At 54.6% G+C, this 27,206-nt stretch overlaps 12 protein-coding genes across 12 annotated transcripts; 9 read left to right on the forward strand and 3 right to left on the reverse strand.

Annotated features, from left to right (window-relative positions):
• Positions 1–601: 601 nt before the first annotated feature.
• Positions 602–1,156, forward strand: PG985_016419 (uncharacterized protein; the record flags this gene model as incomplete). The annotated part of the gene is made up of 1 exon (XM_066836185.1): positions 602–1,156. One exon carries the CDS (start codon positions 602–604, stop codon positions 1,154–1,156), a length of 555 nt encoding a protein of 184 aa, XP_066675936.1.
• Positions 1,157–2,293: 1,137 nt separating this feature from the next.
• Positions 2,294–2,669, reverse strand: PG985_016420 (uncharacterized protein; the record flags this gene model as incomplete). Its single annotated transcript, XM_066836186.1, has 2 exons — positions 2,294–2,488; positions 2,610–2,669. 2 exons carry the CDS (start codon positions 2,667–2,669, stop codon positions 2,294–2,296), a joined length of 255 nt encoding a protein of 84 aa, XP_066675937.1.
• Positions 2,670–3,183: 514 nt separating this feature from the next.
• On the reverse strand, positions 3,184–6,691 carry PG985_016421 (uncharacterized protein; the record flags this gene model as incomplete). Its single annotated transcript, XM_066836187.1, has 2 exons — positions 3,184–5,549; positions 5,680–6,691. 2 exons carry the CDS (start codon positions 6,689–6,691, stop codon positions 3,184–3,186), a joined length of 3,378 nt encoding a protein of 1,125 aa, XP_066675938.1.
• A 1,197-nt stretch (positions 6,692–7,888) lies between these two features.
• Positions 7,889–8,135, forward strand: PG985_016422 (uncharacterized protein; the record flags this gene model as incomplete). The annotated part of the gene is made up of 2 exons (XM_066836188.1): positions 7,889–8,019; positions 8,072–8,135. The coding sequence occupies 2 exons, from the start codon at positions 7,889–7,891 to the stop codon at positions 8,133–8,135; spliced, it is 195 nt and encodes a 64-aa protein (XP_066675939.1).
• Positions 8,136–8,420: 285 nt separating this feature from the next.
• PG985_016423 (uncharacterized protein) lies at positions 8,421–11,152 on the reverse strand (the record flags this gene model as incomplete). The annotated part of the gene is made up of 8 exons (XM_066836189.1): positions 8,421–8,500; positions 8,568–8,841; positions 8,874–8,972; positions 9,040–9,271; positions 9,300–9,424; positions 9,481–9,580; positions 9,647–10,040; positions 10,186–11,152. 8 exons carry the CDS (start codon positions 11,150–11,152, stop codon positions 8,421–8,423), a joined length of 2,271 nt encoding a protein of 756 aa, XP_066675940.1.
• Positions 11,153–11,552: 400 nt separating this feature from the next.
• Positions 11,553–12,110, forward strand: PG985_016424 (uncharacterized protein; the record flags this gene model as incomplete). Its single annotated transcript, XM_066836190.1, has 1 exon — positions 11,553–12,110. The coding sequence occupies one exon, from the start codon at positions 11,553–11,555 to the stop codon at positions 12,108–12,110; it is 558 nt and encodes a 185-aa protein (XP_066675941.1).
• Positions 12,111–14,642: 2,532 nt separating this feature from the next.
• Positions 14,643–15,701, forward strand: PG985_016425 (uncharacterized protein; the record flags this gene model as incomplete). Its single annotated transcript, XM_066836191.1, has 1 exon — positions 14,643–15,701. One exon carries the CDS (start codon positions 14,643–14,645, stop codon positions 15,699–15,701), a length of 1,059 nt encoding a protein of 352 aa, XP_066675942.1.
• Positions 15,702–16,170: 469 nt separating this feature from the next.
• PG985_016426 (uncharacterized protein) lies at positions 16,171–16,371 on the forward strand (the record flags this gene model as incomplete). Its single annotated transcript, XM_066836192.1, has 1 exon — positions 16,171–16,371. One exon carries the CDS (start codon positions 16,171–16,173, stop codon positions 16,369–16,371), a length of 201 nt encoding a protein of 66 aa, XP_066675943.1.
• Positions 16,372–16,818: 447 nt separating this feature from the next.
• Positions 16,819–18,330, forward strand: PG985_016427 (uncharacterized protein; the record flags this gene model as incomplete). The annotated part of the gene is made up of 2 exons (XM_066836193.1): positions 16,819–17,920; positions 18,002–18,330. 2 exons carry the CDS (start codon positions 16,819–16,821, stop codon positions 18,328–18,330), a joined length of 1,431 nt encoding a protein of 476 aa, XP_066675944.1.
• A 330-nt stretch (positions 18,331–18,660) lies between these two features.
• PG985_016428 (uncharacterized protein) lies at positions 18,661–19,236 on the forward strand (the record flags this gene model as incomplete). The annotated part of the gene is made up of 1 exon (XM_066836194.1): positions 18,661–19,236. The coding sequence occupies one exon, from the start codon at positions 18,661–18,663 to the stop codon at positions 19,234–19,236; it is 576 nt and encodes a 191-aa protein (XP_066675945.1).
• Positions 19,237–19,877: 641 nt separating this feature from the next.
• Positions 19,878–24,978, forward strand: PG985_016429 (nacht and tpr domain containing protein; the record flags this gene model as incomplete). Its single annotated transcript, XM_066836195.1, has 5 exons — positions 19,878–20,150; positions 20,213–20,487; positions 20,565–21,894; positions 21,951–22,769; positions 22,840–24,978. 5 exons carry the CDS (start codon positions 19,878–19,880, stop codon positions 24,976–24,978), a joined length of 4,836 nt encoding a protein of 1,611 aa, XP_066675946.1.
• Positions 24,979–25,398: 420 nt separating this feature from the next.
• Positions 25,399–27,013, forward strand: PG985_016430 (uncharacterized protein; the record flags this gene model as incomplete). Its single annotated transcript, XM_066836196.1, has 2 exons — positions 25,399–26,368; positions 26,430–27,013. The coding sequence occupies 2 exons, from the start codon at positions 25,399–25,401 to the stop codon at positions 27,011–27,013; spliced, it is 1,554 nt and encodes a 517-aa protein (XP_066675947.1).
• Between the last annotated feature and the right edge of the window lie 193 nt (positions 27,014–27,206).

A 27,206-nucleotide genomic window follows, 5' to 3' on the forward strand; every position in this document is an offset into this window, starting at 1 on the left:
CCTCCCCCATCCTCCCCATCAACCATCCGCCCATGTTGTCGTTTGCCAATCCCAACTACGAGCCACGCCTGACGCCGACACTGCTTGGTATCGCCGCCTAGACCTTGCCAACCCGCTTGGCGAATTCGCATCCGGCCTGGGCGGGCGACACAACACACTCACACTCGGGGTCGCGGGCAAACACTTGGGCTGGCTGGGCGTGACCCCCTCGACGGCTAGTCAGTGTCCAGCCGGTAAATCAATCATGTGCTATTCCCTTATTTCCCTCTGTCTTGGCCCTATCTTGCCTACCTTATCTCTTGCATCATTTCGCTGTTTGCCTAGGTAGTAGTACTTTACGCTTTACGTACACAAACACATTTCTGTACTACATTTCCGCCCCATTCCAGCGAGTCATCACGTCGCAATCGTTTCTTTGTTTGTCGGAAACGCTTGGCGCTTTTATCTAGGCACTGCTTGCAGGGCCGCATGCAGCTGAAGAAGTAAAGAAAGTCCCCTGTTCCTTACGTAAAGATCCCCGCCAAGGAAATAAAAAAAAAAAAACAAGAGAACAGGACGTCTCGCATGCTGAACTTTATTGCTTGCTGCAGTTTTGGCTCTAATGATGGCAACACTGCGACATTTGCGACGTGCCCAGACGAGAACTTGGTTCGTCCCTGCCAGCGAGCGAGCATGCCGCGCTGGTGCCAAGCCACCGGGCGGTTTCTGGCGGTGTACCGCGGTACATGCCAATGGTCTCTGCTCCAGCTGGGCTTCGATTTTTAGTAACAAATGGAAGCTCGAGGGAATGCCAAGTGCTACGTCTACAAGTCTTCCACCGCACTGCCGCATGCCAACACCTGCATACATACAGGAAAATCTCTTGAATGAACTCATATGGCGAAGATCATTGATTGGCGTCACTGCGGATGATTTCCAGCAGCATCACGGAGCATTGGAGAGGGGGTTTGCCAATGGCGATCTAGTGAAGAAGAATAACCAGCGCAGTTGGCTGAGCCTCAACTCCATCAACCCCGACTCCCGAAGCACCCCCCCGTCTGTCATCTGGCTGTCTGAGAAAAAAGCAAAGCGACGCAAGACAGCTCTATTGGCAATATGGGATGCAAACGCCACAAGGTGGGAAAACGATGTATCGATATTGGCATTGCTCTATTGATTGGAAGACTCCATCAGCATCCCGGGTTTCTTTGCAGTGAGCGATCCCCATTACCTGCCTTTTGTGTCTAAACTTGTGAGGGCATCGCAATGCTGCTGTGCTGCTCATTTTTGGTTAATCGCTTGTTCTTGTTGCCGGCGCCCGAACCCGACGGGCCCGACGCATTCAAGTTGCGCATTTGACGGCTTGAACTCGGGTGCCTGCTATTCCCCAAGACCAGAGATGCCAACCAATGGTACCACCAACTCAAACCAAACTGTTGCGGCTGATTTCAGATGCTGCCGGTTGAATCCTGCTGTTTCTGCGCATGGCCTGTAGACCAATCAGGAGCCGCGGTGTTGATTCGGGATTCCCAATGTGGAACTTGCTCCTGTTACAGTCCACTCACACGGGATGCGTTGCGAGCATGGTTTTGGCTTACACCACCCAGCCCAGAGCCTCCGTCGTCGGTGTCAAACTGCACCATTTCAATCAATGCCCCGATGAAATCACGTGTTGCTTAACATTGATATTACAGCACCCGTTATCTATCACCCCATCTTGCCCACCAGGCGTCAACAGAATCCGGGAATCCCATTTCGCCCATCTTCACCTTGACGCGGCGCCTGTACTCCAATCTCGAATCGTCTTTTCACGGCAGATCCAGGCCGGTAGAAAGATGAACCTTAGTCCGAATCCACTCCCGCGGGACAAACCCGGCGATCTCCCAGTCGATGATGCCAATCGTTGGGCTGTCATTATTCAAGTGACAATCATGTTGGCCGGCCCCATGTCGCAGTTGTAAAAGTGAAATGGGACTCGCAGTTCATGCCCAGCTCCTTACTGGTCGCGACGAGGTCGTCGTTGGTAAAGTCCCTGTCGTCCCGCCAGATAGCCGTCTGACAGGATCCGCCCGTCCACGCCGCCAATGTAGTCGCCTGTCCACTGTGCCAGCTCCTTGCAAGCTTCTATGACCCGAAAGACGCAGCGTTCTTTCATTCCTTGGTCCATGGCTGGCCATATGCTGCTGAGGGTCCGGTCCCGCGCCGCGGTCGTCAGCGAGACGTAGCGGTTGCCCCAAAGGGCCCAGTAGAGTACTCGGGGCAAGTTGAACGATTCCCGTCCGCCTCGGGCGTGGAGGCCGACCCAAGTGACGTGTTAGCGCGTGCACTGTCTCTCTTGCGCGTCCATGAACTTCACCTTCAGGAAGGCCTCGCCGAACTGCCACGTCGCCGTGCGGTCGGCGGCGCTGTGGACTTTCTGGATCGGGCTCGTCGCCGGCAACGGAAGTGCGGGCGGCGGATTTGTAGTGGTAGCATTATAAAGGACGTAGAACAAGCCCTGACCATCACTCTATGACGGCTGAGTGTCGTGCGGTCTGGGTAAGCGGCGGACTAAGAGTTTGTCGCTGATGAGCCAGGGTTCGCCATCTACCTCCCGGATGGCTTCCCTAGCTAGAGCCATACTTCTTTACCGATGCTTTCGGTCGAAGGGGCGCCAGATCCCGAGCCTGCTGGAACACGAGGATCATCATTTGGGTGGCGCAGGACCGGCAGAGACCATGACTGACGGTCTGCCTTGCCGTTGGACTCTCCCTATCTTTTACCGCCACTTTCGTCCTCTTATCGACGAATGCAACGCCGGATCCGGATATTATCTGTTCTGTTCACACATCGCAGGCCAGCAGGTATCGTTGTGTCGGACGTGCTCAAGATCACGTGTACCCGTAGGCGGTTTGATGGTACCTTCCCGGGCGCCACTCTTACTTTGACGACCCCAGTCCCGAGATCGACGAGCGACGGCTAGCTCTCGGCACGCTATATGAGTTTCCGTCAAGCCTCTCATCGCGATGAACACCTGCGTCGTCAATCTGGTAGCCCGCAGCTACCGCCTACGCTTCCAGGAGGCTTCGAGCGATGCTGGAAGGGTCTTGACGTCGACAATTTCCCCCATTTTATTGTTTTCTACCGCATTATTGCAGAGGGCGCCTGAAAATGCGGGAATGGGGCTGTACGTCGCTCCTTGTGTGTATTATCGACAAGCTAATATCAAAGGTCCGGAATCCTCGACAATAGTAACTCAGCTTCCTCGAGCTTCCCCTGATTCCGTAGCAACCCTGCCAAGTGCCTAGTGGTTCTCAGTGTGGACGGATGTTCCGTCCCTAGGACCTTCTCTCGTAGCACCAGTGCCTCTCGATATATTTTCTCTGCTTCCGTGTATCTTCCCTGATAGTCTATCGCCATCCCCAGCGCGTTCATGGTACTTAACGTGTCCGGATGTTCTTTTCCTAGTGTTCTCTGTTTCAGTTCCAATGTCTCCCGATATATCGCTTCTGCCTCGGTATAATTCCCTTGATTGGCTAGCACCACTCCTAACTCGTGCATGCTTCCCAGCGTTTCCGGGTGATGCTCTCCTATCAATTTCTTTCTCAGCATCGGTGCCTCCCGAAATATTGCTTCTGCCTCGGTATATTTCCCTTGGTCCGTTAGCACCAGTCCTATCTCGTGCATGCTCTCCAGCGTTTTTGGGTGATTTTCCCCTATTACTTTCTTCCTTAGCATCAGTGCCTCCCGATGTACCGTCATTGCCTCGGCGTATCGACTCTGCTTATGAAGAGTCTCGCCGAGATTATGCTTGGTTGACAGCGCATGTGGATGCTCCCTCCCATCCACTTTTTCATCCAATATTAATATTTTCCGAAACATTGTTTCTGCCTCGGCGTATTTCCCTTGTTGCTTGAATAACATTCCTAGGTTGTTCATACTCACCAGCGTATCCCGATGCTCTTTCCCTAGCACCCTTTCTCTTGATGCCAGTGTTTCTCGAGTTATTATCTCTGCTTCAGCATATCTCCTCTGGCCTCTGAGTGCACTGCCCAGATAACCCATACTTGTTAGTGTATCCCGATGTTCTTTCCCCATTACCTTCTCCGTAAGTAATAGTACTTGGCGATGAAATGTCTCTGCCTCGGCGTATCTCTCTTGATTATGTAACGCATGGCCAATATGTTGCATAATATGCAGCGTTTTCCTTTGCTCAGTCCCGTACACTTCCACGCTCAATGGTAGTGCTTCTCTGTGCGTTTCTTCCGCGGCTCTGTATTGCCCAAGCGTATGTTGACATCGTCCTATACACCTTAGCAATTTCAGCCTGTTCATAAGGGTCTCCCCTTCATCTGGACAGAGACTCGCTAAACAGACGCCGTGTGGTATATAGGCCACCCATACCCTCCAATTCTCGTGTCTGTTACGCGACGGTAGCAAGTCAATCAGCACAGACAGAGCGTCTCCCAGTTGGCCCTCCCACTCCTGCTGGTCTTTCAACCAATCCTGTGTGGCCATCTGCACGAGCCGGTGCATATCGTAAGCTTCTTCTTCGAGGGGTGCTGTGCCTGCCATTTCTCGTGACTGTTGCGCCCGTACAGTGATGAACGCGTATGCCTTCAGCGTGCCCAGAGCCTTTGTCTTTGCGATGGCGTCGTCCGCACTGAACACTGACGTGGGTATGTTTTCCCTTTGCAAACAGGCCACAAGCCCGAGAAACTTAGCGGCCAAAGGGTCGTCTGTGCGAATCTGGTTGAAAGAGAGCCGCCAAGTAATCGCTACGGCGTTGTTTTTTTGCCCATTTTCAATTCGATACCGTGTTTGATCCTCAAAGTGTTCTCTAAGTAGGCTCGACTCTGACTCCACAGCAGTCCCGAATAGATCAATGTACTCTTGTAAGCTGACCCCGTTTCTGTTGATGAAGGCTACTGCCTGGACAATGGCGAGCGGGAGATACGTAAGCATATCGAGAAGTCTGGCTACCAGAGTATCGGCGCCTAGCAGATCCGGGTCAGAGACTCGCTTCTTGATGAATTCCAACCCCTCCGTTCCTGTCAGCTGTGGGAGCTCGAAAGCGGTGGTGGCCACATCCACTGCAGCTTTTCGGGATCGTGTGGTAAAGAGAAAGGCCCCCTTTTCGCTTCTTGGAAGGTAGTCCAAGAGTCTCTTCCCCGATTTGGTATTCGTGTTATCCAGTAACAATCGAGCATCGTCGGCGTTATCGATAATCATTAGCCAGGGCCTAGAGTCATCTCTGCTCAGCCATTCCTTGACCAGACCTTTGACGTCGACGTTATCATTCGACCGGCTATCGCGTATTTGCGGGATCCCCAGCGCCACCCCGATCTCCCGATAGGCACGCTCAAATGTTTCTGCGTTGAGAGCTAGTACCCAGAATATGGCACAGCCGGGGTCCTCCTCCTTCAGCCGATAAGCCAGCTCGGCGACGAGAGCCGTCTTCCCGCAGCCACCAAGCCCATGTACTGCCAGGCTCTGGCCCCTTTTCGCTTCGACATGTTTCTTGAGAAAATGAAGTTGGGGGCCACGGCCGGCGAACTGGGCATTACGGACAAAGGGAACAAGGAAGGGTGCTAGTACGAGGTCAGCATGAACAGAAGAAACCGGCACGAATAGATAATGTGCTCTGTCGCTGAACCGATGTAATAGGCTTGTATTACATGATTTAGGTACCTCGCAACTCGAATGCTCTGCTTGACGAACCTTGTTTCTCCGACGAGCCCTGCATCTCCAAGACTTTGCCCGCCGGTATCTTGCGGAGCAGCTCTCGACAGAACACTGCGGCATTCCCTGCGGCATATGATTGCCATGCGTCGCTTTTGTGCGAGTCAGCATAGTCCGAGATGCCCCGGACCACAAGACATGGTCTGCTGGCATCCACACCAGCGGCCTCCATCTCGATGCACAGGACGCCGTCGCATCTCTCACTGATCTCATCTCGCTCTATACCGGTCCGCACTACCGCGTTTCCGGTAGCGATCCTGCCCCGATGGAAAATGAAGTCGGCAGCGTCCGCCTCGGTCCGTGCAGGCCGATCAACTAGCTTGCTGGTTTCGCAGCTGTCACAATCGTCTCCTTGCGGTCCATGGTGTTTGTAGTCGGCTTGGAAAAGTAGATCCTTGTCTAGACCTGGAAATGCAAAGTTTTTCTTGCCTTTCCATGCGAGTAGTCTTTCGCGATGTTCTTGAAAGCCACTTTCATCCATCTCGTGGTCTACCTCCAGAGCACCGAGAGCATTGAGGAGTATTCGATCTGGCTTATCAATCATACCAAGCATCTCGAACTTCCCATCTGTATGTCTTTTGCCGAAATCATAGTACGCGCAGGCAGGCTTGCCATCGCCCGGCCAGCCGACCACGACATCGCCGAGACGTACATCCGGTGTGCGTCGGTCGGAATTCGGTGAACGAGGAACCCCGCCGCCGATGCCGACTAGCAGGGCCATGCGGATATTGGCGAATGTCTTGAACATGGACGCGGCAACTTGACCGGCGTTGACATTGCCGATTAATCCGGGCGGACAACTGGCGATGACCACATTGTGACCGACCATAGAGCCGCAGGTGTAGATATTATCATCGTAGCTTGTGTCGTAGTCGGGCACATCGTGTTTCTCGTCGAGCATCAGTCGGGCCGGGAGCAGTTCGAGGTTGGAGACGGGGGCAATCCACGCGACGTGGTAGTCTTCGCGTCGCAGCTTCCTCAGCAACGACATGATGGCGAAGTCACTAAAAAATCGTGGTCGAGGTAATCGTGGGCTTGTCGAGCGAGGCACTCAATAGTGAAAGAACTGAATGGCGGAGGAGGAGGAGGCAAGAATCGCTGCATTGGGCCCTCAAAGCTTCAGAATGAGGGGTTGATGGTTGTTTCTGCAGGCGCTCTGCACAGCCTGACATGAACGCGGTGAGAGCCTGGTCACCCGCGCCCGATTGGCCGCCAACTTCCCACATGCATATTGCAAGTTGGCGGTGGGCTGACCGGTTTGCCCAACGTGTCGAACGTGGCGTTCAGCTTCGATTGAAGTTGGCGCCAGACATGCTGACTGGGCGCCACTGCTATATGCAGCTTATTACTACGCAAAGACACAGCGGCTTTGGTGTCGCGGATCGATCGTGGGTTGATATGAAGGATGCGGTTCAGCCATTCAAAGCTAGCCAGCCTGATCGCGTTCGGCTCTGGTCTTGTATGGCATACTCCTATATGATTACAGCCTGAGTTATATTGGTTTCCCGAGTGATTTAAGACTGTTCATTTTTACAATTCACCTCAATTCTGTATCTGCCAGCCTGGGGCCATGAATTACGAGGGGACCAGCAAAACCGCGAAGCTTTTCTCAATCTTGGGCCCGTTGTTGCCACCGACAATATCATTACTTTACATAACCTTCACCGCTTCAAGATACGCGAGGAGCAAAAGAAGCATGTTCAACTATAGGGAAGTAGGTGAGGTCAATAGCGAAGATGAATTTGGCTTGTTGCTTTCCATGCTGCATACCACACCGTATATCGTGATGCATTGCCCTGCAAAGGATTATATGCTATTGTAAAGAACCTGGACAGAATGCTTTGAAACAACGAGTTTCTTTCTGGGTTCTTCTTCGTGATGCGTTTTGAACACTTTTGGCGGGGAATGACTCAGGTGTGCTGGTGACGGGATAGCCAAAGACACCAACATAGTTATAAATACATCTCACTATGCCCGAGACTATCAAGCAACACCTAAATGTTTAGTTATGACATACGATGCATCGCTATGATGCTTACGAAAAGACATATGTCACGAATCCAGGCAACCAGTATAAAGGGGCAGCCAAAATATCTCGTTCAAGATGTATTCCCAGCAGAGAAAGATATACCACCATACACAGACACAGCCAGGATAATACCAAAGATAATAAGAAAAAGTACCCAGGATGTCGTACAACCCCTACAACCCGTACTACCAATGGGGCCAGGACCGCTTCGCCAACCGCCCCAGCGCCTACATCCGCCCGGGCGTCGTCGACTGGCGGTCCCCGGGCCGCAACTACCCGGGCTACGACCCGTACGACACCAGCTGAACGGCCGCCATCAACGACTACCAGCGCCAGCAACAGTACTACCACGACTCGGCGGCGCGGCTGCGGCCCCAAGACATCACGGCGTGGGCGGAGCAGTTGAGAGGATGGCGTTGATGTATGTCAAGGAAGAGTTTCAAATGCGGTATGATTGGAATCCGCGAGTAGAGTAGATGAGAAATAATCACTTAGACGCAAAAAGTCCCCCCTTGTTTGTCCTTATGGAATAATATAACATCTAATAGCCTAAGTGGCGATGTGAAGTGTCTTAAACTCGGAAGTGGGATTTGGCAGACCGCAGTACGTCGACTATTCTTTTTGTACACCCAATAGTCCTGTTTCTCAACCTCGAATCTTAGAGTGGGTTGAGCTGCCTTCCAAACCGCCATCACTTGACCCCCGGGCGGAACGCGGAGGCGATGTTGATGCGACATTTCTTCACCACATCGCCCCTGTATATGGCGTAACCTAAGTCACAGTCAGCACAACAGTAAACAAGTCATCTGATGCAGAACATGTGGGAGAGAGTCCTCACATTTGAGATCGCGGTCGACCACTTCAATCTCTATCTTGTACTCGACTCTGTAATGTCTTCTGCCAACCGGCCTGCCTTTCGAGTTCGTGCCTGGCTCTGTTGGCAAGAGCCAGCCCTGGTCGCGGAGGAACGTGAAGTCCACCATGATCTCTCCGACTTTCTCGGCGCCTGAAAGACGGTAAGCCACGCAACGCTCAGACAAGATCGTGGACTGCGCGACGCGAAGGTATGAAACCTGGAGGAGAACGTACCGGCATTCCTGGCATCCTTGATTCTGTAGTGAGACTGCGTCGCATGATCAGATACATACAGGAGCTCGGTGCAGATCAGTGGCTGAACTGGCCAGCAGGGGATTAGATGTTCGCAGTCGAAGGATTTCTTCCAGACCGGGGGCACCTCCGAACCCTTCCCATGTTGGTCAGCAGCTTCAGTCCAATCTATTCATTGTGAAAGGGGGGATTTTGGACCTCACCAGTTTGAGAATCCAGTCCACAGTGTCCTTGATGTATGGCTGGCCGTCATAAGGGTTGTAATAAGGGCGCAGGCCCTCATGCTCCTCGCATTCCCCAAAAGGTTCGGTACGCAAGATCCCGTAGCTCGATCTCGCCAATCTCTTAGGCCCCTGTTCCTTGTTGAAGGCGCGTAGGACCGCCCCCGAAGCCACTGCCGTAGTTCTAAAGCCCCCTTTCAGCATCATTTCGCGCCTAAGCAGGGAACGGGGATGGGACTCACGCGTGTCTGGGTTTGACCAACTTGATGCTGCAATCATTCTCCGCGTTGAATTTCTCCAAATGGTTTTCGACATGTCTCACTAGAGTCTTCTCTGAAGAGGCGAATCCGCCTATGAGAACCACTTTCTGCCCAAGGTGTTAGACAATATGAGTATGGGGTTACCTGGTCGCTACTATCTTACCTCCACACGGCTACCCTTGGACCTAGCCTTTACGATCTGATCCTCCATGACCGAAACAATTCCCTTGAGCAATGGGTCGAACAATGCCTTGATGGTTTGCCTATCCGTGCCGAAATAGTCAGTCACGTATTGTTACTTGACCTTCCCAGGAGGGAGGAGGACCTACATTGGCACGTGGAGACATCCGTCGCGGAACAGCTTCTCATCGTTGTCGAGCAAGCCCTGCACGGGGATCCGCTTAAGGCCCTTGACTCTGTAATCAAACGACCGCTTAATCTTGTACTCGAACATTTCTATCATAATTTTTTCGACAATCGAGTCAATGGTATCGGCCCCTCGTTCGAGGTACACTTCGTCTTTGAGCCGCTCCTTGAGGAACTTGCGGAAGCCTTCATTGAGGTAGCTGGAACCAAAAAGACCGCCTGAATGATCCTGTGAGCAGGTAGTCGAGCTGGCTTGGGTTGCTTCGTACTTACCTCCCGGCTCTACCACCTCATGTGTCAACCTCAGTGGGATTGTCTTGCTGATGGTGTATGTATTGGCATCGACAGTGCCACCACCTGGGGGCTTGTTAGCATGCGCAGCACGAGACGGGACGGAAAGGCTTGGGCTATGTAGGCCATTTACCAGCATCTAGCAAGACGAAAGTGTCACCAGGCTGCGGTTGAGGGTCAGCATGGTACTACAAAGTGCATGAAGACAGACGGTGGAGGGGTGGTAGTACATGAACATCGGGGCTCCAGGCCAAAACGTATGCTGCCGCCGCCTCGGGTTCGGACACGATAAAGAGGTTCTCGATGCTGTTGTTCTGTATGTCGACTCCCTTGAAGTTCGTCTTCTCCATAGCGACCGCCAGCGCCGATTGCATGTCCCGGCAGGCTTTCTGCGTCCAGATGGCCGGGACGCACAGGACGATCTCCAAAGCCCAGCTGTCGTCGTAGCCCCGGTCGGCGAGCTCCTCCTTGGTGTGGCGCAGGAGGCAAGTGAGGAAATCGGCAATGAGCTGGAGGGGCTTCTTGATGATCTTCCGCTTCTGCAGGGATTCGACGGTATCTTTCAGGCTGTGCCGGACCTCCTCAGTCATGGGACTGGTGTCGAGCAGGAGCTTGAACCGGCTCAGAGGCTTGCTGCTGGAGTCACTGTGTACCTTGGGAAGGCTCTGCGACTCGTGCACGCTGTAGCCCCAACTCAGCGTGTCCGAGTTGTCGAGCATAAGCTCTTCCATGTATTGCTGAACAGTTTTGTCGTCCGCATCTGCCATGTCGATGTCTCCATCCTCATCGTGAAGGGCAGGGACCTCCTCCTGCGGCTCGTCTCCGTCCGCCAACTCAGGCAAACCCTCTTTGGCTCGAAAGTCGGCTGTCTTGGGGTACATCAGCTCTGTGGGGACCTGCTTTTTCATCGGACTGGCGGCGTCGGGATCTTGGTCATTGGGATAGTTCTCAATTGACTCGATTCTATCGCGCATGAGGTACTCAGGCCGCTCCCCCCTTTGCACCGCGGCGTACGATACGCACGAGTACGTGGTGCCAAAGTCAATTGCGATAATAAGTCTTTTGCCAAGCTCCTCTTCGTCGTCGACCCGAGGGTTTGGTAACGGCGTAGAGTACCTCGACTCCTCGACACCTGGCGTGCGGCCCAAAGTCGCCGTGGTTTCCCTTGAATAGGCCATAACTGGCTGTCGCTTATCAATAGGATTGGGATTACTCGTATATGCCGTGCAATATTTCCTGTTCTTCCTCTCCCTCCCTCCCCCTTTATGTAGCCGCTCTGATCCTGGGTATAAAGCAGGGGTGGTATTTCCGCCAAGTCGTCACAGCCACTTCAGCAGTACCACTGACCGACCCCTCCTGAAACTGCGCAGACCAACCACAGTACTCGCATTGGTGCGTAATTTTGCAAGATGCAACACACCTGCATCAAGGCCTGGAACCAGGCCTACGGTAGCCTGGAAAAGTGGACCATGGTGACTCTCTGGGCTCCAAACGGGTGCGCCGACAAAATGCAATCTCTTTCATCCCCATCAACAATCATCGTGAGAGGTCCATCGCCCAGAACAACCATATCCTACAATGGCCCGGAAACCTACCCAAAAGAGCCGCAAACCCCTAAACAGGGTCACATGGGACTTTTCAAAAGATTTAGTTCCGCTTCTTGCTTGGCTAGACTCTTGCATAGAGCATGGCATGGACTTTGACTCGACCGTGGTGGACCATCTCCGAACGTACGCGAGCAAAGACGTGCAATTGACAAAGGTCGACGGTAAATTGAGGTCCCTTTGGGAGACCTGGGGCCATTGCGATGAATTTGATGACTTCAAGCACGAGCAAGGCTCACCGGCCCTCGGGCTCAAGTCCGTCGAGCACGAAGCCATCGGAAAATTCAAGAAAGGCCTTCCACCGCCGCCCACCAGACCAGTCACCAGGTATACATTGGAGGAGACCACGCCGGGGCTTCTAACCCGATCTCAGACCTTGTCTGAACAACGGGAAGCCTCGGATGACAGCAGCCTCAGCGATCTGAGCTCGATAACAGATCCGGACGACTGGCCGGACGCCACCGCAAAAAGTACGACAATAGGCTTCAATGCGCAATCCGCCAGATCCAAAGTGAGTAGCGCTTTCCTCTGATGAAATTCTGGGCCGGGACGTTTACAAAGCCGTAGAAGCGGCGTATCGAGACCTCGATCTTAGACCCAGTTCCGCCGTCGGCTGGAAAGGCCCCCAAGACACGATCCAAAGATGAGCCCAGGCCTGGCATTGTACCAAATCAGCCTGTTGTGAGAAGTATCGCCTCTCGAGGAACGCAGACGACTTCCATGCGCCATGGCCTGGCAGACGACACGACACACCCAAGACTCGGATACGACTTGATCCATGGAGAGCACAGAATCCAGCAGATGCGGAGCGAGGTTCTCATGCTGACCGGACGTCTCCACGAGGCCCGCAGGGAGAGGGACGAACTGCTGCACTGCGCCCGCGCCGCCGAGGGGACGGAGGACAAAAACGGGATGCTTATCTCGCTCCAACACGAGAACGTCGTTCTCAGGAAACAGCTGCTGGCTTCGCAAGAGGCCAGGGAGAACGCGGCCGCCCTCGGAAGAACCGGCAGCCTCGGCCCCAGCGACCATGAAATCGGGGCGGAACTCGGCGTCATCGAGAGCTCCATTGCGGACGCCTGTGCCTCGCTCCAATGGTACGGATGGCTGCCGGACCGGCCGAAAGGGGAGCCTCGGACGGCTGACCTGCTGCTTTCGCAGTGGGCCCACAAGCTGACCGGCTCGTCTTTCGGCTCTTTTATGGCGTCTTGCGGAGACGCCTCCGGTGTCAAGACGGTCGACGCCCTCCGATCCCTCGTGGCCGCGGCGCTGTGGGCGCTCGTGTGGCAGCAACCCCTTGAAGAGATTGTAAACAACGAGTCGCCGATCCTCGATTACTACAAGAAGCAGCTTCTAGCAAGAGGTGAGCCGGGGCCGGATCCCTGTGATGCAACATGTGCGTGATGCGACTGCTGATGATTCATTGACTACCTCCAGATGGACCAGCGGCCCTGCACCAGATCGAGCTCCTCGCTTACGAGTCCCTCACGTCGGCGTCTCATTTCGATGTGCACCTCGTCGATGGCCGTTCCCGAACCCTGTCCGAGTACATTTACCATGCACTGGAGCCGCTGTTTCGCGAAGACCCGGAGCCACAGGGTATCGGCGGCAGCGAAGCTGCAGTCATGTCCGCTGACACGGCGCCGCCAGGTCTGTTGGAGGAGGCCGTGCAGCGGGCCCTGCAGCTGGTAGCGAAGCTCTACCTGACCGACAGGTGGTGCCTCTGGCAATTTGCCCAGCCTGGAGGCCGCCTTGACGTGCGGACAATGAACGTTGCTGGGCAGGCGGTGGCGGGAAACAGGATGGAAGAGGCCATGGTGAAGCTGTGCCTGTTTCCTGCCTTGTTCATGAGTAAAACACCAAAAGGCCCGCGCGCTTACGAGAAGATGGGAGACTCGGATAAGCGAGGTCCAGAGGACCTTGGAGATTACAAACTCATTGCCAAAGGTCTTGTACTAGTCGAATATTAACCCAAAGAATCTGAGACGGGCTCTTGATCAGGATTCGATGGCCGGTGGCGATCCGATGTCCAATAAGGGGTGAGATCTTGCTGAAAGGAGATATTAATGGGGGGACTGTTTAAACAGGTGTATATATACTACCGTAATGTGATGATCTGATACATACGACCATATCCTGCTGAATACTAGGGATCCCGTCCGCTCTCCCATATATAAGCAGCAGAGAGCCGAATTAGTACTAGGGTCGGTGACGACCTGGGAATCCTCGGTGTTGTATGTTTTTTGCCTTTTGCAACCCTTTTTGCTCCGGGCGGTTTTGGACAGGGCCATTGAGGGTCCTTGCCAATTTCCGATTGTGAGGCTGTATGTCAGAGCCGTTTGGCATTCAAGGTCCTTTTTCTGCTTTTTTTCCTTGTCGAGGAGGCAGAGAAAGACTCGATCATAATGTTTCGTATTGGCGAGCACAGGGCGTTTCTTGAGTGCCAGCCACCAGCTCTGGAATGCGGGGCTCCAGGGCTTAGCTCCATGCTCCAGCGTAGAGGGGTCTTCAGGGGTTTCTAGGGACCCGCCTGCTACAGGTCTAAGCCAGAACATTTATCGAACATTCAACATCCACATTCTAGCATATACGACGAGCTGGCTTTGCCATACGTTGCATACACTCTCCTTTGAATTGGGGTGTGTTATTGCCACCCATCAGTCGCTCGGTCGCGCCCGGTCGCGCCATCCTGTTCAGCCGGCGCAGTTTGCTGACAATTCCGTGTTGATTTCTAATACTGACAAGCTCTGCCCCCCAGCATTGGTCGGACTCGAGTCGCACGCCATGCTTACGTCGTATTCCGCCAACCTACGAAAGCTGCAAGTAGCCATGGGAGACAAGAAGGAAGAGAAACTGCATTAGTCAAGTCATGGAATCGTTACACAGCTACACTTGAACGACTCCCCAAGGCAGGCTATATAAGGGGTCAGTCTGTGTCGGATAACCATTGGGATAACCATTGGGACATTCAGTTAGTCCATAACATCCAATCACTGAATACACTAGTTCGCAATTTCGCAGCAACTCGCAATCTCACACTATATCTCAACCCCTGGCAATCAACATGACGCAGTTCCAAAAGGCCATCGTCGTACAAGAAGTGGGCAAGCCGGTGGTGCACGTCACCAACCAGCCGATCCCCACCCCGGGCCCCCAGCAGGTGCAGCTCAAGGTGACGGTCGCGGGCCTCAACCCCCACGACCAAAAGGGCCGCGACTTCGGCCTCTTCACCCAGAACCGGCTCCCGGCCGTCTTGGGCAATGACGTCGTCGGCACCGTCACCCAGCTGGGCCCCGATGTCCAAGGAGTTTCCGTGGGCGACCGCGTCGTGACGCAGGGATCCATCGACTTCAACGGCAGCAATTCCGACCAGTCGGCCCTCCAAGAGTACGCCGTCGCGGACCTGTCCGCGCTTGTCAAGATCCCTGACTCGGTGTCGGACGACGAGGCGGCCACGTTGCCGACCAACATCATCGCGCCCGTCGTCGGCCTCTTCCACAACCTGCAGATTCCGGCGCCGTGGATTGACGATGCGCGATCGAAGAACTTCGACTACGCCGGCACCGCCGTCCTGGTCATCGGGGGCGGTACCAACTGCGGCCGGTTCGCCGTGCAGCTGGCGAAGCTTGCGGGCATCGGTAAGATCGTCGCCGTCGGCGGGAGCGAGACCGAGCTCCAAGGGTTCGGGGCCACGCACGTGCTGGACCGCCACGGAGGCCACGACGCTGTGCTGGCGCGCATCAAGGCCGTCGTCGGCGACGATCTCCTCTACGCGCTCGACACCGTCAACGCGCCAGCGGACCAGCATCTAGGGGTTAACGCCTTGTCGGACTCCCGCAAGGGCTTGCTCGCGAGGCTGGTCCCGACGGGGCCCATTGATGCCTCCAAAGTGAGTAGGGCCAAGAAGGCCGGGTACGAGGTCCTCAACGTGTTTGGTAGCTCGCAGGGGAATTCGGAGCTCTGCGAGCCGTTCTGGGCGCGCCTTCCTGGCTACCTGTCGGCTGGCGACATCAAGCCGCTCGGGTATGTGGCTAAGCAGGGCCTGGACGCCGCGGCGGTGAACGAGGTGTTGGATGCCTACAGAGATGGGGGTCGGGTAGTGAAGACGCATTTTCACATTTAGTGTAGGGTACTCTTTCCCCGAAACTGGGGCTTGGAATAGCGAAGATACATGAAGATGTCACCAGAGATCACGATAATATGTTATTGGCCATTCTACTTTCAAGGTCTGTGTTACCAAGATCAGACAGGCCATTGCAGCTTGGTGAGCTGGCATCTACTAACACCGCCACGGCACAAGTGGCCGAGGGAATGAACAGTGTTGGTTATTCCACTTACTCCAGGGAATACCAATGGAATAAGCCAATATCAGTGGGATGATAGGTGCTCTGTAGATCTGCTTATTCTTCAGGAGACTTGACCAGTTTGTTCTCGCAGGGGCCTGGCCGTTGAGTCTTACTACCGCAACGGCTGAGCTTACCACCCCACTTCGTCCCCCGGAGACGGTAATCTGGAAAAGACCCTGTTTTGTCTTGAAAGAAATTGACGTGTGCTTCGCATCCGTTGCTTCCGCGCCCCGTGTTTGCGCCACCATGCAGTGTCTCAGCCAGGTGACGGGCTCCAGCCTCTTCAACCGCCAATCGTGTAGTAAGGCGGGAGAGGAGGACACCTTGTACGGTGCACTTCTGCGTCTCGAATCTCTGCACACCGAGAGCAGGGCTTGCGGCTACGTCATGCTCTCGCGGGGCGTTTTCAGCCATGTGGGAAGCCAACCTATGGTGAAGCTGGGATAAGGCGAGGCATACTGGGACCTCCCGCAAGCCAAGACGCTAGCCCAGTAGGCAGTCGTTGCGTTATCGGGTAGACGATCCTTGCAGCTCGCCCATGGGGTCATGATTGAGTAGACAGCTGCTGCGCCCCAGCCTGATGACTTGTGTAACAGGTCTGTCAATGATCTACACGGGCTGTTAAAAGGGGGTTTCCTGGTTTCTCCAACTTGATTTCCCAAGTTATTCTGTTTTTATAGCATCTAGGTAGCTTACCGTTAACGAGGGCTGAGGTTTTCCAAGCCGATGCACACGTCTCAAGTTGCGCATACTATGGATACGACAATCATTCTCTACGAGGACATCAAAATTCTTCCGCACGGGGTGTACCGACCCCCGACTCACTAAATCACCCGAGGGCCGCAGTTTCGACAGAAAGCATACGCGGCATCGGCCAACTAACGCTCTGTCAAGATGATGCGCGAGACTATCGAAAGCCGGGTACTCCACCGACCGCAATGGAGCGCCATCGAGTATCGTCCCGATGCCGGATCCGGCGAGCGGATGGTCAAGGAAAGCGACCTGGAAGTCAGACGTGCCGATGGCGCCTTGGAAGTGAACACCGCAAATGAAGGCATCGAGGTGCATTCGCCAATTGACTGGGAACCCAGACCATCCATTCCCGTCTCGGCCCTGACAGAGCTCGCCAACGACAAGTCGCCCATCGAGAGGTCCGACAGCAACATTATCGGCGAGGTGATCAACAAGTATCGGATCTGCGGCTGGCTCGACCGAAGGGGCCAGATCATATTGGCCGCAGTTCTGATGCTGGTCATAGTGGCCATTGTCGGGGCCGTGACGGGCACGCTCCTGAGCCGAAAACCGAGCCCGCCCCCAGCCCCTTGGTCGAACCTGGCGGCAGTCAACTGGACCACGGCGGCCAACGTGACCATCTACGTGGTTTTCAGCCAGGAAGCCGACGGGTCACTGATCGCCCACCGTCGAGAAGGTGATGGCGGCTGGGCCGCGGTCAACATCAGCCAAATCTTCCAAGACAGTGGCGTCCATCTCGGCATCCGCACCAGCACCCCCCTTGCGGCTACGGCCATCTCGAGCCCCGCCAAGAGCGACGATCCCAGCGTGAACGAGCTCAGCCTGTTCTACCTGACGCCCAGCAACAACATCACGCAGATCGTGACCCACAACGACACCCTCCTGCAATGGGATTGGGGCGACATCGGCCCCCACAGCAGCGTCCGCATCTCGACGGCGCCCGGCTCCCAGCTCTCAGCCGCGTGGCAGCGCTGCCGCAACGCCACTGCCGGATGTGGGGACGGCACTCTGTCATTGACGTTCGAGGACGAGCACCAGAACTACTGGGTGGCCAACTCGACGTACAACTGGACCGCCACCATAGCCAGCAACCGCCTCGCCGCCAACTCGAGCATGGCGCTCATCTCGATAGACTACGGCGGCAACGGGTCCGACTACCTCTGGGGGTTCTTCAACACCAACGGTCTCATGGGGTCGACTTGGCAGGACTACCAGAACGGGAACTGGTGGTGGACCAGTCTCGGTAAGCCTTGCCACTCCTTACTTCCCGGGTGCTGTAACTAGTCAGGATATCAGCGTTCCTAACTTTGATCCTGACGTACAGGCCGAAACGTCATGTATGGCGTGCCGGCGACAGCCTTGCAGGGATTTGCGTCGGCCTCTTTCCGCGGCCGGACTTTTGCTCTGGTGGCGGCCCTTCACGAAGATGGGTCGGTGTTGCTGAAGTACTGGGACCCAGCCATCTTTGACTGGCACCCCGAGGTCAAGCTACAGCCCGTGAACGGATCATCAGAGACTCCTGGGTTCTCTACCATTGCCATGACTCCAGACGGTAGGCTCTACGGTATCGTGGCCAGCAACGGAACCATCCAGGAGTTTCGGATGGACCCGAACGACCCCTATTCCTTTCATTACATGGGAGACGTTGCATGATCATCCGTGACAGGTCAATCGAACAATGGTACCTTTGTCTTGCGTCACTCGGTGAATGATGAGGTCCGAATGTAGTCGCTCAAACAATACCATTGTGCAAGTGCATCCAGGCTAGAACTGAGATGAAAGAGCTCCCTCTCTTTGACTGAAACAAATACCATGGTCCTGCTGAAAACTTGATGTCGTATTAAAGTCAATATACACGCTTGTAGCGTGCCATCCCTAGTCTTTTTAGTTGCTCAACCCAAACCAAACTGATAGCAGCAAGACTTGGAATCCGCAGAACAAGGGGAGTGTTTCTTTTGTTCCTAGTCAATGCCACAGCACAGTATGTCTTCCAACTCTATAGCTACTGATCACGGATGCGACGTGACAATGCACTTGTTAGAGCCTGCATGCGGTGCTGTGTTTGACTCGTCGTACCTGAGTGATGGCTTCGAAGCCCTTCTGCGATTCAACCCCAAGACTGAAGCTGATTCTAAGGCCGATGACTTTTGTGTTCCCGAGGCAGCTACCAGCGGCTCATCCAATGAACAAGTCCCGCCAAGTAGTGATCCTGCACTTGTGTGGACCCCTTTTCGTCCTGTGCAGTCTGCTGGCCTTCCAAGCGGAAACCAACCCCAGCAAAGACCAGAATACACGTCTGAGCAACCCGTCCACGCCCCTATGGACTGCGATGTAGAGAAGCAGAAGTTTGATCTGGAGGCCTTTTACAACACCCCGGGTCTCGAGTGGGACCCCGCGCGTATTCAAGTCCCGGGCGAGGAGGTGGACAACCAAATGCCGTCCGAAGGCCTGGCGGCGTGTGCGAGTGGCCCCCAATGCTTCAACTGCGGCTCGTCGCTCGAGTGGGACGAAGCGGCTGGCCTCTTTGAGGATTGTGGGACGTGCTTCTGTCCCAACTAATGCCTGAGCCTATATTGAACGATTCCTCTGTATATACTAGACTAGACTTAGCTTTTCCGTATTAAGAACAGACAACCTTACAAAGCCTTGATGTTGCATGACATTTTGATTGTCGAGATTCCTCGAGATCCAAGTTTGTGGACATGATTGCAGTGTCAGAGTTGCACCATTTGGCAGCTCCAAGCGCACCGTGTAGAGGTGTGGTCGCTGATAAATCAGACATGGTGATTGTCGCCTGATTTCCTGGACCAAGAAGGACTAGTGCTGACTGTGCTATTCTTAGAGTTAGAGTCACTGGGGTTGGGGGCTGCAAAGTGTTTCTGTGCTTATGCCATCCTTGCACTGCACATCTGCGGCTTCACCCTCTTGACGATCATTGGACAGCCTGTAGAAATTTGGCGGGACCGCCGATTTGTGGGTGGGCGAATGCAACCTGGACCCAGAAATCCATTTCAGCCGCTCCGAAGACACTGCCAATTCATATAAGGCTGGATCGTACCCCCTCCAAACGTATGGCGGTCATTTTTCACTGCCTCTCCCTTTGCTCAATTGGTTGCTACCAGATCACTGATTGTGCGCAATTCTGAAAACCGGTGCTCGCCTGATTCCCGCGTCCCATGTGTCCCGAGCAAGATTACACAATGACCGACGCCAAGGAGGAGGAGTTGGCGATCGGGGACATATGGGCAACAGCTAAGGTAGAGTTCGCCAGGCTGACAGGGAAGTCATTGGATGGCCCGATCCGGAGTCTCGAGGATGTCCAGGCCGAGATCGAGTCCCGCAGCCAGCTGTCAAGTGGCGATGCCCCCGTTGCCGATGAGAAGTGGGACAAGGAGAAGTTCAAAGGCGCCGGGCTCAAAGTCCTCCAATGCTTGAAAATGCTCGTGGGCGCCGCCACTCAGCTATCTGGCATGGTAAGGCTCTACGTCTCTGGTGTTGTACGCCCCCCAATGATTGACACTGACATCGGTATAAGCTGCCTATCCCTTCGGGTCCAGTGGCGAATATGTGCGCCAACGCCTTGATCATGGCTATGGACATCCCGCAGGCGATCCATGATTTCAACAATGCCATTGGTGACGTCTTTACGAAAGTATCCTCCGTCCTTTCTCAGTTCTGGATCTACGAGAGGCTCGAGACGGTCGACATGGCACTCGCCCGCCAGATCCACCAGGTAATGATCAGCTTTGTCACCATATGTGCGCACGTTGTGAACTATCAGCAAGGTGGGCGTTGGGAGAGGTTCAAACTGTCAGTAGAAATGCGCTTTTCTGCCCAAGTTTGCCCGGTCTATTGGAACCAGAGAGCATGGCTAACCTAGAGTCTAGAAAAACGAAGAAGGCCATCCTCGACGACGATTCAGGCCTCAAAGCCGAGATGAGCAATTTCGAAATGTTGGCACAGCAGCAGCGTGATGTGGAGGGCACTGTGGTACTCGAAGTCGTCATGACCTCCCGCAAAATCATGTACCAAATGTTGGCACACGTCACGGACACGGGGAAGCGCGTCGAGGATATTCAAGGCAAGGTCACCCGCCTAGACCAGGACGCAACCGAGAGGAAAGAAGAAAAAGACAGGACGAAGAAGCTGGTGCACATAAAAGAGACCCTCGGAGTTGACCCGAATGTGCGCCTGAACACCAACACAACCTTGACATGCACCAACATCTATACCCAATGCTTCGCTGGGACCGGGAGCTGGGTTTGGGACCATCCCCTCTACAAAGAGTGGACCGCAAAGGCCAACAAAAGCCCGGCTTTACTCCTGTCGGGCGACTCGTCATCCGGAAAGACGCTGATAGCGGCCATGATCACCAAAAGACTGGAGGACCAGAAGCGAACGAGAATCTTCGTCGCCCACTACTTCTTTCCGCCATCCACCAAGAAGTCAGACGACGAGAAATACCCTGTCCAATACGCCCTGAAGTACATGGCCTTCCAGTTGGCGCGTGTGGACCCCAAAGCCCTGAACTCCCTGTACAAGGCATGCGACAACCCGGAGGAGCGCGTCAACTTCCGACCTATAACGGACCTGAAGAAGCTCTGGGCCGAGCTCAAGGTGGGGTCACTTGGGCTTGGAGCTACCTACCATCTGGTGTTCGACGGCCTCGAGCATTTGAAGGAGAAAGATGCCAAAGACCTGATGGAATTCGCCCTCGAGTTCAAGCCCACCTCGGACCCCGCCGGTTCTAGGGTCCGGGTACTCCTCAGCGGTTCCGAGAAGGTCTTCAAAAGCGACCCTGGCGTGGATAGTGCATTGCGAATCGACGTCAGCAACCACACGGTTCCCGACATGGAGATATTTATCAACAATAAGTTAAATGAGCGGGGGATACTGCAAAACGCAAAGCCGGGATCCAAGCAGGAGCAGGCGAGAGAGCTCATACTCAAAGAACTGCCACACAGCGTCAAGGGAAACTATTCCTTGCTCCAGGACAGTCTCGACAACATTGTCAGCCGGCTTAGCCAACTTAACACGGGCGCTGGTCTGAAGGAGCTGCAGGAAATGCTGAAGAAGTCGAATAACAGCCATGAAGCCTCCATCCAGAGGCTGCAAAGCTCGCTCAGCCCCGACGAGATCAGGGATTTGAACGAACTGCTGAAATGGGTTGTTTTTGGGGAGGACACAGTAACGTTGGATGAGCTGGAGGCTGCCATGGTAATTATGCCTTTCTTCCATCCCCTTGTTTCTTTGCGGGGCTAATCGAATCCAAGTACCTTTACTCTGGCAATGAGTCCCTGGCTACCCTCAAGTACATTATCCAGACCAAGTACTCGGTCATCCTCAAGCTGGAAAACAACTTTGTCATGGTTCAAGATGAAGTCAGGCAGATCCTTCTGAGAGCTAAAGACAGCCGTCACAAGTTGTCGTCGCAGAAAGGGCCCACCATCAGCATGAGCATCACTATCAACAACGTGGACCAGGAGCTATGCCAACATTTCTTGTGGGACCTCGCGCAGAAGTCGATCCGGGATAAATTCAAGTTCGACTTTGATAGTTCCTCGAACCGTCTCTTGGGAAGTCAGACAACGATCGGGGTGGACGAGTTCGAAGCCCATCACAGCATCGTAAAGCATGCCCTTAACTACTTGGCCGACGAACCCATCAACGAGACCAGAGCTATCGGGAAGTATCTGGTTACTTGGCTTCCAGTGCACCTCAAAAGGCTTCAAACACTCGAATTGGAGGACAAGGGAGAGCTGTCCCCCATGGAGAAACGCAACATTGTCGACGGACTCTACAGCATCTTTAAATCCGACGACTTGTTCAGACGCCACAGGGTCAGTTTCGAAGGGGACTGGTCCTACTGGTATGCCAGAGAGATGCGAGAAGTCAATGAATGGTTCATGGACTCCTCCGCCGTAAGACGTCTTGACAAGCAGTGGCTGAGGGAGGTCAAATCGGCACCTAACCCAACCAAAGGCTACCTGCGCCCGCTGGTAAACTTTTTGTTGACTCAACTTCTTCGGGAAAAAGAAAGGACGTGGAAGATCGCGAGCGCATACCGCTGGATTGAACAATTTGTTTTGCTGGTATGTGGATCAAAATGCCGCCTTCGGGATCCTACACGTTTAATAACAAAACTAACCCCTTGTCACCTAGGATACCAAGCCCCGTAAGAAGGATGAAGAAGAAGACGACAACGCCAGTACTGGCAGCTACTCTTTTGCAAGGTTCGACATTGACTGGTGGCGCCAGGTCAGCCAGTGGTGTCAGAATTACCTTGGCTTGCCAGACAATGAACTCGACTCGTTATGGTATGATCGATTTGGGGAAACAGCGGCCGAATTTCTTCCCTTTGGCGACACGAGCGAGGCTATTTCGGAGTTCTACCTAAAGGCCATTAGTCTTCCAGACTGTAGTTGGCGCAGCTTCAAAGGGCTCGGCGACGACAAACTCAGACGCGATGAAGTAGAAGAGGCTATTGCCAACGTCAAGAAAGCACTCGAGCTGGCACAAATGCCAACGGGAACCTCACCTCCGGCATCACTCAAAGACATCATCGGCCTGCAGCTGCAGCTCGGTGACCTCTACTGCATGACGAATTCTTACGAAGAAGCGACTGGTCACTACCGTAGCGCCCAATCTTCGTGCCCTAGGGATGACACGATCCTTGCGTCCAAAGCAGATGCCAGGTACCTCAAGGTACGATTACACACGCTGGACGCCCCGGCCACACGGCAGCTACTCAGAGATACACTGGATGGTGAGGACGGCCAGGCTCATTTCGTGGCGTTTCTCAAGGAACTTGCCCGCGATGATAGCCACGACGCAATTACTGCCAAGATATTCACTGTTTCGAAGACGGACATATCCTTGTTCCGTGGTATCGCTCGCGCCTTGGACGCGGCTACAGCGATGACGGATAAGTCAACACGGCCCGAAACAACCATGGATTCCAACGACAAGTTCGCAGAGGCTGAGGCCAGGGGCATACTTCTGTTTGACCTAGGTCTCATGGCTTACCACTACAAGATCGTTGCGGATGTTGACCTGGCGCCCAATGTCGAGGCTGCCAAGCTCTGGAAAGAATGCCGTGAGCTGCTGAGCAACGTGGGTGGAGAGAGGGCGGATACGACACGAGACGCTGCAACGACGGCCCTGAGCAAGTACTACTTCCTAAGCATGACCGAGGGAAACCACTTGGACTCGCTAGAGGACCTTGAAAAGCTTGTCGACGCCGAATCCGGCAGGTTCATGTCCAAACCGGCGGGATTCCTTGGAGCTCTCCACTCTTGTCGCCAAGACCGGGAGCGTGCGTCAAGGCCCCTGAGTCGTGACATCAAACTAGGACTGCAGATACTATCTGACGACATCGAAGAGAATGACACCAGTGGTTTCCTGTTTCTGCAAGAGCCCCTGCTCGGTTTCCAAGACTTCCGGAACTCTGTCGCCGCCCTTTCGCTACACGGCGTGCCCGATCTTGTGACGGATTGTCTTTCCCTCTTGTCAGACCCAAAGACGGCAGCCGTGGCCAAGGACGTCGTCAATCATGTCAAATCCAAATTCCCCGATAGTAGGAAACAACTTGAGCGGGCTCGGGAAGCGGTGGAACATATGCAGGGCATCTTGGAAGATGCGGCGCTTGATGGAGACACCAAGAAGATGTACCTGGAGGTCCAGTCTAGGCTTGAAGTCCTGGACGGTTCCAAGCTCAAAGCCTACGGGGATCCGATTACGCTGAGTGCGAGATTGTGGTGCGATGGCAGCAAAGAAGACGGCCGAATCTGTGGGCAGAAGTGGGATTCAGGCCACGACATGTTCCAATGTCTCTATTGCACGGATGTGATCTTCTGTGAAGGCTGTTGGAAGCGGCTGGTTCTCAGCCCTGATGCTCAAAGTGGCGTCGACATTTTTGCCTGCAGCTCCAAGCACAAGTGGCTCAAGATGCCGCGCACGGGGTCCGACCTTTACGTTGGCCCGAAGGCCCAGAATGTTCGGATTCCGACCGACGTGCGACCGGCTCGGAAGATGGATGGCACTGGCGACAATGATGACCGGGTCCTCGAGGCCTACTTTGATCAAGACAGCGAGGAGATCTCGGTTCAGGCTTGGAAAGAGAGGTTGGCAGCTGAGTGGGGATTCTCACTTGACCAGATCATCAAGGAAATGCAGAGGGCAGACTCGCCGTCAGATAGCGAGGGTAAGGAAGGCGAATCAGCGCAAGATGGAAGCACGGACAAGCACGATGTTCCGTTGGAGGATGTACCCAAGGAAACGAATGGTCCGCTGGAGGCGTAATCGGGACTGGACAAGGTTTGGAGAATGAAGAATGCCACTCATTGTTTTCTTACTACGGATGCGGGGTCGATCCCGGCCAGGAAAGATAGGTGTGTAGGGGTTGTTTCTACCGACCAATGAGCATGTCGCTACATTTTCTGACGCTACTGCTGCTGCTGCTGCTGCTGCCTGGAGACAGCAATCATGAGGGGCTGTTCATATTTCGGAAACACCTCAGAGTCCCAATTGATATATACATAATCGAGATAAACGCCCATTGAATATCAATTGAGAAGCAAACCAGACAACATGGCTTCCACTATGCGGCAGTCAGGAATCTGGTCTGTATCGGTTGAGAGCACCAGTACTCCACGTCCAATACCTGCACCGAGGCAGGCGGCCTTGAACACCGCACTTCTAACCACCCTCAGAAATGAGCCCATGCCCAGCGCAGTGATTGAACTGGCTTCTGCTCTGAATGTCGAACAAGAAGATCATATCATGAACTCCCATCCTCATATCCCCACCCCCCAAGGGGTTCCCCCCGAACTCCCGAGCCTGCTCGCCGAGACCGTCTTCGTGCTCACCTGCACCGGCGGCCAGCTCGTCTTCGCCCTGCTCGTCGGGAACGTCGCCGTGACCCAGTCCGTGTTCGGCGCGGCGCTCGGCCTCCCGCCGTCCCAACTCCCGTGGCTCATAGGCTCCTTCATGCTGGCGGCGGGCCTGTCGGTCATCGTCTCGGGCCCGCTGGCGGACCTCGCACCCCCCAAACCGCTCATGGTGGGCGCGTTCCTCTGGGAGCTGCTGTGGAACGTCGTCGCGGCGGTGACCATTACCCCCAAACTCAAGATCCTGTTCTTTGTCGCGCGGGCCATGCAGGGACTGGCGGTCGGCGTCCTCGTCTCGGCGTCCATGAGCATCCTCGGACGAGTCTACAGCCCCGGCCGCCGCAAGACCCAAGTCTTCAGCTTGATGGCGGCGGGCTCGCCGTTCGGGTACTGGCTCGGCTGTCTTCAGGCGGGGGCTCTGAGCGCGCATCTGCCGTGGATATTTGGTAGTACAGCTGCCTTTCTGGGGATGTGCGCACTCGCGGCGCAGCTTACGATCCCTCCCTTGCGGCCGGCCAGTGATGGCGTCAATACGGAAGCACCTTCGCTGCGTCAGTTCGACTACATCGGCGCCGTCTTGGCGTCGGTAGGATGCAGCTTGGTGGTGTTTGGCCTTACTCAAGGGGCGTCCGCGGACTGGAATCCGTATACATACTCTTCGGTCATTGTTGGATGTCTCATGTTGGGGGCTTTCTACTTTGTGGAGAAACGGGTTGCTCGCCCACTCATTCCCCACAAGCTCTGGCAGACCCCGGGGTTTAAGCCCCTTCTGGTGTCATACTTTCTGGGTCTTGGTGCATACAGTGAGTCATCATCCGTTCCCGAGGATATATCGTGTCATGCGGTTATCTGATATAATTACAGGCGGCGCGTGGCAATTCTACGCCATCCAGTTCTGGCAGCGCTATCAGGGTGTGACCCCCCTGACCGCGGCCCTCTACCTGCTCCCTAATGGCCTCGTCGGCGTGCTTGCGGCCTTTGTCGTGTCCAAGACCATGCACGTCCTGCCCACCCATGCCATCCTCACCGCCAGCATGATCGCTTTTGGCCTGGGCCCGGTGTTCTTTCTCCCACAGACCTACTCTGCTACAGCAGACTACTACAGCTACTGGGCGCTCTCTATGCCGGGCGTGGCCCTCGCGACGTTCGGCCCCGACATGAGCTTCGCGGCGGCGGCCATCTTCATCACGAGCAGTGTGCCGCGGAGCTATCAGGGCGCGGCGGGCAGTCTGTTGGTGACGGTGCAGAACCTGGCCATGGCGGTCATGACGAGCATTGGCGGCGCCATCGGGCAGAGGGTCGAGACTGTTCCAGAGACCGGCGATATTGGGCTGCTCGGTATACGCGCCATCTGGTGGTGCGGGTTGGCAGCCGCGTTGTTCGGGGCGCTGATCACGGCGACTATGGTGCGGATACCGAAGGCGGAGGAGAAGCAGCATGTGCAGTGATGCTTTATTTCGGGGTTACGACAAAGTTGCAACTGTCTATCCGGTGGTCCATCACTGACATCGAGCGGTGTTGGTACAGCATGTTTTCTAGATCTGCCGAATACGTCGTGCCCATCACCCATTCGCTAAATCTCGTGTACCATCAATTGCCAAAAAATGGAAATGATAAGATCTTGGTGACGCCTATCATTGG

The sequence above is a fragment of the Apiospora marii genome, assembly GCF_038362585.1.
Source record: "Apiospora marii strain CBS 49790 chromosome Unknown utg000015l_segment0_segment0, whole genome shotgun sequence".
NCBI lineage: Eukaryota > Fungi > Ascomycota > Sordariomycetes > Amphisphaeriales > Apiosporaceae > Apiospora > Apiospora marii.